General features: G+C 56.4%; 1 protein-coding gene across 1 annotated transcript in view; it reads left to right on the top strand.

The window, feature by feature from the left end:
- DISP3 (dispatched RND transporter family member 3) overlaps positions 1-12991 on the top strand; it is a 66804-nt gene that overhangs the window by 52121 nt on the left and 1692 nt on the right. The window contains 10 exon segments of the mRNA XM_006145330.2: positions 1515-1628; positions 2359-2495; positions 3577-3761; positions 5612-5742; positions 5823-5995; positions 6969-7095; positions 7535-7680; positions 10988-11145; positions 11658-11773; positions 12173-12339. Of these exon segments, the coding sequence (XP_006145392.1) occupies positions 1515-1628; positions 2359-2495; positions 3577-3761; positions 5612-5742; positions 5823-5995; positions 6969-7095; positions 7535-7680; positions 10988-11145; positions 11658-11773; positions 12173-12339 (1454 nt within the window).

Below are 12991 nucleotides of genomic sequence, written 5' to 3'. Positions count from 1 at the left end.
TCCTTCAATAAAAAAAAAAAAAGAAAAAAGAAAAGGCAGTGACTGGCAGATGCTATAATGGTTACGTTGCTGGACTCACATATGGCAGACCGTGGTTCAAGTCCCAGACCGGCAACTTGAAACTCGTGCTGGGCATATGTGTGCACGTGCCCCAAATCCCAAGAAGAGAGAGTAGAAGAGATTTTGGTGTGGCCATCCCCCCGGGGGGTGACTTCTCATCTTCTGTCTCTGTCTCCTCAGACAGCAAACGAGCACATGAGCCATATGGCAAAGATATTTCTCTCTCTAAAAAAAAAAGCAAAACATGAAGAGATCCAGTCATAGTCACTGCTGGGAGGCTAGAAGCTGCATGGGAGGCCCAGGTTCAGTGTCTGGGCCAACCTGAACATGCTGGGTGCCGTTGCATGCACCTATAATCCTAGTTAATTGGGAGGCGGGGGCCAAGGATTGCCACACAGTGAGACCCTGTCCAAAATACCTATCTTGAGAGCTGGCCCCATGGCCTGGCGGTTAAGGAAGCATGGCTAACTGCACAGTTCAAGACCTGGCCCCAGTAACTTTAAAAACATGCCAGGTTCATGTGTGTGCATGCCCCAAATCCCACCAGGATGGAGTGATGGGGGAAGGGATTGCAGTGTGACCACAACTTACTGGGGGATGCTTTCTCCCTCTTCCTCTCTCCCTGTCTCTGCCTCTTTGTCTCTCTCTGCTGAGCACAAGCACCCTCTGGAAATTAAAAAAAAAAATCTGTCTCTCTCTTCTTCCTTCTATCTCACTTCCTTTCATTAAAAAAAGAAAGAAAAAGGAAAAGAAAAAAAAAAGGAAAAACACACACATTAAAAAAAGAACCCCTGGGGAACCAGCAGTTAGCGTAATGGCTATGTCGCTGGACTCCCACGTAGTCGACTGCGGTTCGCGTCTCGGACCCGGTGGCTTAAATCTCACGCCGGGCGCGTGTGCGTGCGTGCCCAAGATCCCGAGAGGAGAATGGAGGAGAAGGGATTGCGGCGTGACCATCCACCCTGGGGGGTGATTTCTCGCTTTCTGTCTCTATGTCTCTCTCTCTGTCTGTCTGGCGAGCGCACGCGCCCTATAGCAAAAACCTCTCAAAAAAAAAAAAAAAAAAAGAACCCCTGAAAATAGCTTAATGATGCTTGAGGCAAAACAGGAAAACCGCCTATCATCTCTGGGGGTGGATACCATTGATTTCCAGTCGCTCCTGTTAAGTGATGAGCATTTATCAGGTGTCGGACGTGTCATTAGTGCAGGAGGGGCAACCCGTTTGGTTGTCAGCCACCTCTGCAGGAAGGACCGTACGCTCCCCGTTTGGCAGAGGAAGAGAGTGAGGCACAGGGAGAATACGTAGGGAATGCGTCGGTGTCTTTCCCTCTTTCAATCTACCTAGTTTCTGTCAGATCCCTTCGGTCCCTGAGGCTGTCGTGGATCCTCTGCCCTTTGCCCACTGGCTCAGCTGGGGAGGCTGTGCTGTCCCTGACATGGCGTGGCGGGGGTAGGTCTGTTCCAGGAGAAGCCCCACAGCCTGCAGAACAACATCCGGACATCTCTGGAGAAGAAGAAGCGAGGCTCGACAGTCCCTTGGATCAGTCGACCTGAAGCCATCCTGCAGGGTCAGTGTTGGGGACCAGGAGTGTCAGGAAATCCCTCTTGGTGGTAGGATATGGGGGTCCTCATCGGGGACAGGCAAGATTCTTGGTTCTCCTGTAAGAATAAGAGCCTGGGTCCTTGAGTCACTGGAGAAGACCTGGGTGCAGGGGTGTACCTGGGGCCCTGGTCTGCCACCCCAGCAGCTCTCCTAGGCCAGAAGAGCGGGCTTCCCCTTCTACCCCCAGGCTGGCCTCTGGTACCTCCTGAGCCTACTCCATGCACTAAAGCCATCCTGTATGCCTGGGCCGAGGAGGGGACACTGCCCAATCCCTGTTGGGGGCCTCTCAGGACTGGGATGCTGGGACATATGTACTGTGGGAATTAACACCCCATGGGGCAGTTCTGTCTGTCCTGTCACCCCAGGGCATTGTCACTTCTGTCTTCCCCATTGTCATTTCCAGTCCCAGCCCACCGTTCATGCTGTGTCCCCATCATTGGCATTGCTGTTATAGTCTGTCACTGGCTGACCTTCATGACAACTTCCTCCCACTGCCACCCCCATCCTGTGACCTCTACCCCCCACTAGCATTCCATGCACCTGCTTCAGCAGAGGGATGAAGCCAGCCTTTGGAGCTGAGCCCAAGGCCATGGCTTAGCTGCTCAGTCCACAGAGCTGCGAATGATCTGCTCCGGGACAGGAGAAGGCAGTCGAGGTGACTGTCCACCCCTGTTCCACCCCTCATCTGACTCTAGACTCCCCAGGTACCGTGTACGTCTCCAGAGTGAAGAGCAAAGGCCACCCAACTGTCTACAGGTTCTCCCTCAATACCAGCTTGCCTGCCCCTTGGCAGGCCGTGTCCCCTGGGGACGGAGAGGTGGCCTCCTTCCAGGTGAGCCTGGGCTGTTGGGAAGTAGGCCACCATTCCTGGAGTGGAGCCCTTGGGGCTGCACTGGTGGGCACAGAGGGAGGGGGATGCAGGTCTCTGAGGACAGAGCTGCTACAACCAGATGAGGATACCCCCCCAAATCAGCCAGGTCTGTGGCAGGGACCTGCAGAGTGAGTGCTAACGGCATGGACTTCTGAGTCACCAAGCCTGGGTTCAAATCCTGGCTTCACTCGTATGTCTTTGGGCAGAGCACTTCATCTTTCTGAGCCTCGGTTTCCCTTTGCATAGGATGGGAATATAAAAAGTGCCATCTGTGGTTGGAGGTCCATGAGGAAGGCGTGCAGTACATGGCGTCTAGGGTGGAGGATGGCCAGCTGCAGTAGCCCTTAGTTAATCTGGTTGTTCTCGGTAGCTGTTCCAGCACCCTGGAAGGCCACCCAGGCTTCCAGCTTTCTCCCTCACAGGGACCATTCATGTTTCTTTAGCATGTTATGCCCTCCAGGGTGACGGTGACACCTGTCAACTCTTTCATTTAGGGTGTATATCTCACTTGAGAGATGAGGTCTCTGAGGCTTCTCCTGCCATTGAGCCTCTGCCTTGAAACCTGTCCTTGCAGCTTAGTTTGTGGCTGTCTCCCCAGTCTCAGCACAGATGTCGCCCCCTCCTGAGCCCTGTCCTGACCACCTTCTCGGTTTGGCCCCCACTCTCTGCTGGCCCTGCCATTAATCCCGTTTCAGCATCCTCGTTCTCTGACTCACAGCCCTTCAGGGGTTTTAAACCAGCTCTGTTAGGGCAGGGCCAGGCCCATGTGGCTCACAGCCAGGTCCATGGAGCCTGACCCAAGCAAGTGCTCAGTGAACATCTGCTGAGGAAGGCATGAGACAGAGAAGGAAGAAAGGATTTGCCCTATTTTCCAACTTACACCCAGGCCCCCTGAGCCTCTGCCCAGGACTCTGTCTCCCAGTCCAGGGTTTGGGACAGGGTGGGATATGCCGAGAAGGGAGGGGACGGAGCCTGAGGCCGGGCCCAGGCCAAGGCAGCCTCCCCGAGTCACGTATCTTGTCTCTGTCAATCCACTGCTTAGGTGTATAGAGCGCCTTTTGGTAACTTCACCAAGAAGCTGACCGCTTGTATGTCTACAGTAGGGCTGCTCCAGGCGGCGAGCCCCTCTCGCAAGTGGATGCTGACGACCTTGGCCTGTGACGCCAAGCGGGGCTGGAAGTTTGACTTCAGCTTCTACGTGGCCGCCAAGGAGCAGCAGCACACCCGGTAACAGAGCCTTGCAGATAAGCCGGCTCCCACCAGCCAGGCCCAGCTGTTACCCTCTTCCCTCTCTCTCTCCGCCTCTCTCTTTTTCACATGAGAGATGCCACAGGCAAGAACCCCCTGTTCATTTCCAGAGTTTTCCTAACTAGGATAGGGAACTGAGGAGCATTAGCAAAGGCAGTCCATGGTCTGCCACACCCCTACATTGCCACCCTCCCTCTTGCTGACTCCACTGGGGTCATAGCGGCCATCTTGCTGTTCCTCTATCGCTCCAAGCACGGTCTACTCCAAGCCTTCGTATATGCTGATCCCTCCTCCTAGGACACTCATTCCCACCTCCTCATGTGTTGACTTCTCAAGATTCAGATCTCTATCCAAATGTCACCTCCTGGCAGAGGCTGTCCCTGAGCAGAGCTCCCTGCAGCTCTGTCATCCCTCCCTCTGCTTATCACCTGTCACCCCTAAAGGGTCAGTGGGTACACAGCCTGCAGTGGCACCTTGATGGTCGTGTTCAGTGTTGTATCCCCAGCACCTAGCATGGTGCTGGCACTTAGTAGGTGCTCAGGGAGATTTGCCGAATGAATGAAGGAACCCACTCTGCACCTCCCCAAGGTGCTTATGCACACTAGAAACATAATTACATCAGAAAATTTGTATTTAATACTCCCCCGGTAGACTGTCAGGGCAGTTAGGGGAGGCACCGTGTCTGTTGTATTTACCCTAAGACCTGCTATACAATGGGGCTCCACGAAGTTTGCAGACAATGGAATGAAAGTACGAGTTTATTTTGGTGCAGAAAGAATCATAATCCGTGTGCAGTTTTCTCTTCATGCACATTTTTTTTCCATGAGCTGTTTGAAGACCCCCTGGTGTACTCGTGCCTGGCATGGAGTAAGTGTCCCGTGGGTGCTGAGCAAGAGGCTGCGTTCTGTGCCTCACGGGGTCTCCAGGCCAGCTGGGGGCACCGTCTCCATGTCTTATCCCGGTGTTCTGAACATGGCCTTGCATTCACTTACCCACTGAGGCTGCCTTAGCTGGAGGTCTGCTCTCATCTGCTCATTGATTTAACAAACATTGAGCACCGACTGTGTGCCGGCACTGGGGATACAGTGGCAAACAAGACAGATGGGGCTGCTGCCCTGGAGCCATCTAGCAGGAGACAGGCAGCTAACAAGTCACCAGCAATGCCATTACGGATTAAGAGACGTGCTCTGAGACAAACAGCCTGTCTCCCGTGGTGGCAGAGAACTGCAGAGCCAGGCCCTACTCTGTGACACATAGGCACTGTGGTCTCTGATGGGGGACTGGCTTCCGGCACTGAGCACCCTCATGAGGCCTCACCCTCCCTTAGGGCAGAGGGGCAAAGTTTTAGGGAGGGCGATGACCAAGATGGCTCGGTATAGGGTGTCCTTCTGCCTGCCCCTCCTGGAGCCAGGGCATGGCTCACTCCGCATTTACCCGTCAGTGAGCAGGGCTCAGGCAGGCTGCCTAGGTGAGCCTGAAACATTCTAGAGAGAACTGTGAGCGACACAGGTCCAGTGGGTAGCAACCTGTTTGAATGAATCCTTTCTTCAGACAGAATCTTGAGATTCCCTCACTGTTCCAGTGGAGGCAGGGCTGGGGGCTTCTAAGCAGAGACCACCCAGGTTGGCCCCACGGACCCTCCTGAATACGGGCATTCCCTTGAGTCCCAGCATTTCCTCAAGCCCCCAGAGGAACCAAACCCCAGTACTGAGGAGAGCTGGAGTCTTTCCCCGCACCTTCCCAGCGCCTTGACCTGTCCATGCTTTGCTCACCTCCTCTGACTCCTCCTGGCCCTTCCAGTCTGAGCCGCAGCCTCATTGCCTCCACAGGAAACTGTACTTTGCTCAGTCCCACAAGCCCCCCTTCCATGGGCGCGTGTGTGCAGCACCTCCTGGCTGCCTGCTCAGCTCCAGCCCTGACGGGCCTACCAAAGGTTTTTTCTACGTGCTGAGTGAGAAAGGTAGGCCTTGGGGGGCACCCCATGGGGATCTGGGGCACCTGGGTCCCCTCCTCCCTGCAGCTCTGCCTCCCCCTCTGCAGTGCCCAAGGCCCGCCTTTCAGCCACCTTCGGCTTCAACCCCTGCGTGAACACTGGCTGCGGGAAGCCGGCAGTGAGGCCACTGGTGGATACTGGGGCCATGGTCTTCGTGGTCTTTGGCATTGTGGGCATCAACCGCACTCGGCAGGTGGACAACCACGTCCTCGGAGACCCGGTATGCAGGCCCATGGGCTCACGCCAGAGGGCCCAACTCCCACAGGCATGGACATAAGTCCCAGCCCACAGGGCCACCAGCCAGGTCCTCATATACCCTCTGGGCTCCTTGAAGGGTTAGCCAGCCCAGATGGGACCTTCATGGGCTCCTAGGGGGAACCATTTCTCTTGGCAACTGAAAAAGGTTGATCTTTCAGAGTTGCCCAGAAATCTGGGTGCTTCTGGGGCCCAGGCTGGCTGCCTGTGTCCGTTAGGGACTGGGACAGAGGCCAGGGAAACAGCGTGTTTCCAGCGTGTTGCCTTCTCCCCTCAGCCCTGGGGGGAGGGCGGGCCTTGCTATGAGCTTGGGGTGGTGCTCTCTGCCCTATGAAGTCCCCTTCCCTCTAACACACATTCCTGCCCTAAGCTGGGCTCCTCAACCTTTGAGGCACTGGCTGAGCTGGGATGAGATGGTGCCTGGCACATCATGGGTGCCCAGGAGTGGGTGTAGAAAGGACTAGCACCCCCTGCAGTTAGAAGTCCAGTGGGCTGGGTGCACAGGAATGGCAGACATGGGAAGTCAGGAGCAAGGTGGAGGCGGAGATCTGTCTGTTCAGTGCAGACAGCCAGTCGCCCGTATTCAGAGCAGGCGGCGGGAGGCCGCGGAGGGCCAGGCAGGTGTTGCAATGCAGGCAGGATGTGGGTGTCTGAACCGAGGGGAGAAACGCAAGAAGTCCTGGCAAGAACACTGAGTAATAGCGAAGAGGTGAAGTGAAGAGGCCCATGCAGGGGGAGCAGTGACGGGAGAAGGCGCAGGTGCTGGCAGGGCAAAGTAGGGCCAGGTGGGGACCGTGCAGAGAGTTGCAACATGATGGTGACAGTGGTAGCAGGCAGCTACTGGAGGTGCTTACCCAAGGGTGGGTTGGAAGTGGGACCCAGGATTGAGTCTCCGTCTCACTGAGCCGCCCGGGCCGGTTTGTGTCTCCTTGGGAAAGGGCAGCGTCATCTATGACAGCAGCTTTGACCTGTTCAAAGAAATTGGGTCCCTGTGTCGCCTCTGCAAGGCCATTGCAGGCAACTCGGAGCTGGTGAAGCCGGGCGGGGCCCAGTGCCTGCCCTCAGGTGTGTGAGGTCGGGGGGGCTTCTGCTCGGGAGGAGGGCAGCCTGGGGAGGCTATGAGACCGTGGTCCGAGGTGGGCAGCACAGGACTCATGTGCCTTTGCGGACATATGTCCGTGCTTGTGTGTCACACCAGGTGGGCGTGTGCCAGCAATCCAGTGCTTTCCAGCTGAGAGCAGGCCTGTGAGCGATCAGGACTGCAGTGGTGCATGTGTGGCCTGCCTACCAGAGTAGATTTTCCAGAATTGAGGGCTGGGGTGGGGGCTGGCCTACAGCTAACTTGAATGAGGTCATGCCAGGGCTGTCCCTGAGAAAGCCCCAAATGTCCTTTTCTGCCCCGATGGTGACTGTGTGTTCAGGTTTCCCAATGACACGGGGAGGCAGGCAAGCGCATGCATGCAGGGCTGAGGCCCTCCCACCCACCTCTCACTTCTCCCTGCAGGCTACAGCATCTCCTCCTTCCTGCAGATGTTGCACCCCGAATGCCAGGAGCTGCCTGAGCCCAACCTGCTCCCAGGACAGCTGTCTCACGGGGCAGTGGGCGTCAAGGAGGGCCGTGTGCAGTGGATCTCTATGGCCTTCGAGTCGGTGAGCCCTGGGTGCCTCACAAGTGTCACCTCTGACTCCCAGCCCTTATCCTGGATCAGAGGGGGCATACTGAGGTCCAGAGAGGTAGGCGTAAGAGTCACAGGGTGAACCAAGCGGTCTGACTGCAGAGCTCTGCCCTCTCTGCCCCACAGGCCAGCTCCCTGCCTCCACTCTCCACCGGCCCTACCTGCACTCCTGGCATTATGCAGTCTCTAGGCTAAAGGGCCTGGCAGAGGCTCAGGTCACTCCCCTCTGTCACTGTGACAGGCCAAAAGTGTGGGCATGGTGCCTGGTGATGGACCTCGCATAGGCGGCTGGGGGACTGGCCACACCCCCTGCTACCTCTTTATCTGCTGGACACAATGAAACCAACAGCCAGGAGGGCCCAGAGACTCCCCAAGCCCGCAGTGAGCCCCAAGGCTAATGCAGACACCGATTCATTAGACGGGTATTTTTTTAGGGTTTTCTTTTTTTCATTGTAGTATAATAAACATAAAACCTACTGTCTTAACCATTTTAAGCCTACCATGTACATAATGACATTACATGCATTCACATTGCATATCACCCACCTCCGGAAAATTTGCATCTCTTTTTAAGCGTTTTTATTTATTTATTCCATGAGTGAAAGGCAGAGATAGCACCCCAACAGTGTCTTGACACCCTGATGCACCCACAGGCCCAGCCAGCCCTGCATCACGGGCACCCACATCCAGGGTACTCAGGGAGGTCTCCGGATGTGAACCCGGAACCTTCCCAGGTGGGTCAGCCTCACAGACTGGCACGTTTTGCTCCTGTACCACCATCCGGCCCCCAGTTATTCTTCTTCCCGAGCTGAAACTGCACCCATGAAACACTAACTCGCCACTCCCCCTGCCCCCACTCTGGCAACCTCCTTCCCACTCCTGTCTCTACATGTCGGACTTCTCCGAGGACCTCATGTAAGTGGGATCACAGTGTCTCTCGTTCATGACTGGCTTGTTTCATGTCGCATGATGTCCTCAAGGCTCATCATGTGCAGCTCGTGTCAGAACCTCCCTTTTCAGGCTGGAGCAGACAGTTTCAAGAGAAGTCCCCATTCAGGCCCAGCTTTACCACAGGGCATGGTCCCCATCCAAGCTGACCTCTGCCCCAGGCTGTCAGGGACGCCCACGCACACAGACTCCTGTAAGCTGGTTATGCTCAGCGAGGGCAGAATTGGGTAGTGAGATTACATGCAGGAAATTGCCAGAGCGGGGCGAGCGCCTGGTTCTTTCATTCACCCTTCTCTGTTCCGGAAGGAACAGGACATCTGGGGCTTTCTCAGGGCAGCCTTGGGTTGGGCACTGAGAGCCAGACAGGCTGCCCTTGCCCTCACGGTCCAGCCAGGGGATGGGTAGGCAGGTCGCCAGGCATGACACAAGCTGTGACGGAAAGAACCAAGGGCTTGGAGAAGCCAGGGGAGGCCCATCTGGGGCATCAAGGAGGGCTTCCTGGAGAAGACAGGACCCTAGCAAGCCTTGAAGGATGAGTTGGAGTTGATTGTGCAGGTGAGGGAACAGCACTGTGCAGAAGGTTGGGGTTCTGGGAGCTAAAGCTGGTTCTGTTGGGAAAGGACGGGGACTTTGGTTGCGCCTGAACCTGCTGCTGCTGTAAGCATCATGTGATTCATCCAGGGGCTGCTGGGAGCTCGTGCTGGGTTGGACCATCATTCACACTCCCGCACACAACACACCCCATCAGTGGCCACAGCGCAGACCAGCCATCTCCTGGGAAGGTGAGCAGACCTCCGCCCCCACCTGGCTCATCGGTTGGTGATGGCCCTCGCATGGGCGGCTGGGGGACTGGCCACACCCCCTGCTACCTCTTTATCTGCTGGACACAATGAAACCAACAGCCAGGAGGGCCCAGAGACTCCCCAAGCCCGCAGTGAGCCCCAAGGCTAATGCAGACACCGATTCATTAGACGGGTATTTTTTTAGGGTTTTCTTTTTTTCATTGTAGTATAATAAACATAAAACCTACTGTCTTAACCATTTTAAGCCTACCATGTACATAATGACATTACATGCATTCACATTGCATATCACCCACCTCCGGAAAATTTGCATCTCTTTTTAAGCGTTTTTATTTATTTATTCCATGAGTGAAAGGCAGAGATAGCACCCCAACAGTGTCTTGACACCCTGATGCACCCACAGGCCCAGCCAGCCCTGCATCACGGGCACCCACATCCAGGGTACTCAGGGAGGTCTCCGGATGTGAACCCGGAACCTTCCCAGGTGGGTCAGCCTCACAGACTGGCACGTTTTGCTCCTGCACCACCATCCGGCCCCCAGTTATTCTTCTTCCCGAGCTGAAACTGCACCCATGAAACACTAACTCGCCACTCCCCCTGCCCCCACTCTGGCAACCTCCTTCCCACTCCTGTCTCTACATGTCGGACTTCTCCGAGGACCTCATGTAAGTGGGATCACAGTGTCTCTCGTTCATGACTGGCTTGTTTCATGTCGCATGATGTCCTCAAGGCTCATCATGTGCAGCTCGTGTCAGAACCTCCCTTTTCAGGCTGGAGCAGACAGTTTCAAGAGAAGTCCCCATTCAGGCCCAGCTTTACCACAGGGCATGGTCCCCATCCAAGCTGACCTCTGCCCCAGGCTGTCAGGGACGCCCACGCACACAGACTCCTGTAAGCTGGTTATGCTCAGCGAGGGCAGAATTGGGTAGTGAGATTACATGCAGGAAATTGCCAGAGCGGGGCGAGCGCCTGGTTCTTTCATTCACCCTTCTCTGTTCCGGAAGGAACAGGACATCTGGGGCTTTCTCAGGGCAGCCTTGGGTTGGGCACTGAGAGCCAGACAGGCTGCCCTTGCCCTCACGGTCCAGCCAGGGGATGGGTAGGCAGGTCGCCAGGCATGACACAAGCTGTGACGGAAAGAACCAAGGGCTTGGAGAAGCCAGGGGAGGCCCATCTGGGGCATCAAGGAGGGCTTCCTGGAGAAGACAGGACCCTAGCAAGCCTTGAAGGATGAGTTGGAGTTGATTGTGCAGGTGAGGGAACAGCACTGTGCAGAAGGTTGGGGTTCTGGGAGCTAAAGCTGGTTCTGTTGGGAAAGGACGGGGACTTTGGTTGCGCCTGAACCTGCTGCTGCTGTAAGCATCATGTGATTCATCCAGGGGCTGCTGGGAGCTCGTGCTGGGTTGGACCATCATTCACACTCCCGCACACAACACACCCCATCAGTGGCCACAGCGCAGACCAGCCATCTCCTGGGAAGGTGAGCAGACCTCCGCCCCCACCTGGCTCATCGGCTTGTATCTCCTACAGACCACGTACAAGGGCAAGTCCTCCTTCCAGACCTACTCGGACTACCTGCGCTGGGAGAGCTTCCTCCAGCAGCAGCTGCAGACGTTCCCAGAGGGCTCGGCCCTGCGCCGTGGCTTCCAGACCTGTGAGCACTGGAAGCAGATCTTCATGGAGATCATTTGCAAGTGGCAGCCCAGCCCCTCTACCCCCAGGGCCCGGGTGAGTGGCAAGGGCCGATGCAGAGGTGACCACAGCAGGGCGGGCATGGCATGGCCTGTCAGAGACACACTTGTCTTTTCATTTTGGGTCGAGAGCCCTGGGCAAACCGGGGTGACACACAAAGTGGCTGATCAGAGGCCAACATTCAGGTCTTCTCCTCCTTGGGGGCGCCAACCACACTCTCTGATCTTAAATCCGCCACCTTAAGAATAATAGCCGAGATGGTATGAGCTGTTTCCAGGTGCCAGGCCCTGCCCCAGCCTGACCAAACAAAGCCCTGGGTGGTCCTCTCATTACCCTGTTTTAGAGACAAAGAAGTGCAGGCTCAGAGAGGTCAAGTGACCCGCTCCCCAGCGTGGCACAGCTCATGTGCCTGTGCCTGTCCCCACGAGCCCAGCAACAGCTGAGCTGTGGGTGGGGGCGTGGCAGTCTCACACCGGCAGCCCCTCCGAGCCCCTCGCCCTCTGCTTGCAGGAGTGCAGAGTGCCCTGCACGGTCTGGTCCTGTCCTTGCTCATCTGTGTGGCTGCCGTTGCCATCTTCACCACGCACATCCTGCTGCTCCTGCCAGTGCTCCTGAGCATCCTGGGTACGTGGGCGAGGGGGACCGCACCAGGCCACTCCGGTCAGGCACAGGAAAGGGCTCCCTGGTGGCCTCAAGTCAGTGGGTTTCTCTGAAGCCTTCATTGTCAAATCACTTCAGTGAGAGCTTGCCCACCCCCATGCCAGAAAAAACAACCCTCTGTACAGAACTGTCTGTGACAGCGGGTCACAGGGCTGTGCTCCCCAAGAGGAGTCGGGATCCCTGGTCAGTGGCTTTCAGCTCAGCACCTGTCCTCTCCCCCACCTGAGCTCTTTGTCCCTGGTCTTGCTCCTCCCTCCTGCCACCCCAGCTGGGGGCTTGGCTCTAGACTCCCCTGTTCCCCATTCCTCAGGGGCCCTACAAGGTTGGGGGTGCTCTGAGCTGCCTCTCTGCCGCTCCTCCCAGGCATCGTCTGCCTCGTGGTGACCATCATGTACTGGAGCGGCTGGGAGATGGGTGCCGTGGAAGCCATCTCTCTGTCCATCCTGGTCGGCTCCTCTGTGGACTACTGTGTTCACCTGGTTGAGGGCTACCTGCTGGCTGGAGAGAACCTGCCCCCGCTCCAGGCTGAGGTGAGCACCCTGCCCGTCTTATCCCTCCACAGCTTGCTGGACACTTCCGTAATGGACCCCAAGCAAGCTGGCTTCAAGGAACTGAGGTTTCCCAAGGCTGATCTCCAGACCCCAGGCACTCGCATTCTAAGGCCAGCACAGCCAAAGCAGCACTGTGGGCCTCGGGGGTTCACTCCCCACCTCAGTCTCCCCAAGTCAGCAGAGAGTCAGACCAGGCAGGATCCAGGGACTCTTCCTGCTGCTCGTTCTTCTGAATCCTGGTCTCCTTTTCCAGCCTCTATCAGGGAGTGGGCTCTTCTCCTCATGACCCGAGGCCATGACACCCCCTCCCGGTGCTCTAGGCTTGGTGAGACACGTTCACATCCTCAGTGCCAGAACCAGCTCTGGGTCTGATACAGTTTCCCTTTTCCTAGTTCAGAATTGGATTGATAGGAAAACACTGCAGAAATGTAAAGATCAAACCAGGTATACATTTAACTGCGTTTGGTCAAAAGAAGGGGATTGGTTTCAATCAGGTCTCCCATGGGCTGGACGCTAGGATGCAAACCCTGGCCCTCGCTGGAGCAGCAGCATTTCCCACGCCTGCCTTGTGCACTGTGCACCGGCCTGTGGGAGTCGTCTCGGCCCGGGGAGCTGCTGCCCGTCCCCCCAC

This window comes from Tupaia chinensis, unplaced genomic scaffold (assembly GCF_000334495.1).
Source record: "Tupaia chinensis unplaced genomic scaffold, TupChi_1.0 Scaffold000146_1, whole genome shotgun sequence".
In the NCBI taxonomy this organism is placed as follows: domain Eukaryota; kingdom Metazoa; phylum Chordata; class Mammalia; order Scandentia; family Tupaiidae; genus Tupaia; species Tupaia belangeri.
This window is presented reverse-complemented; position numbering and strand designations above follow the sequence as displayed.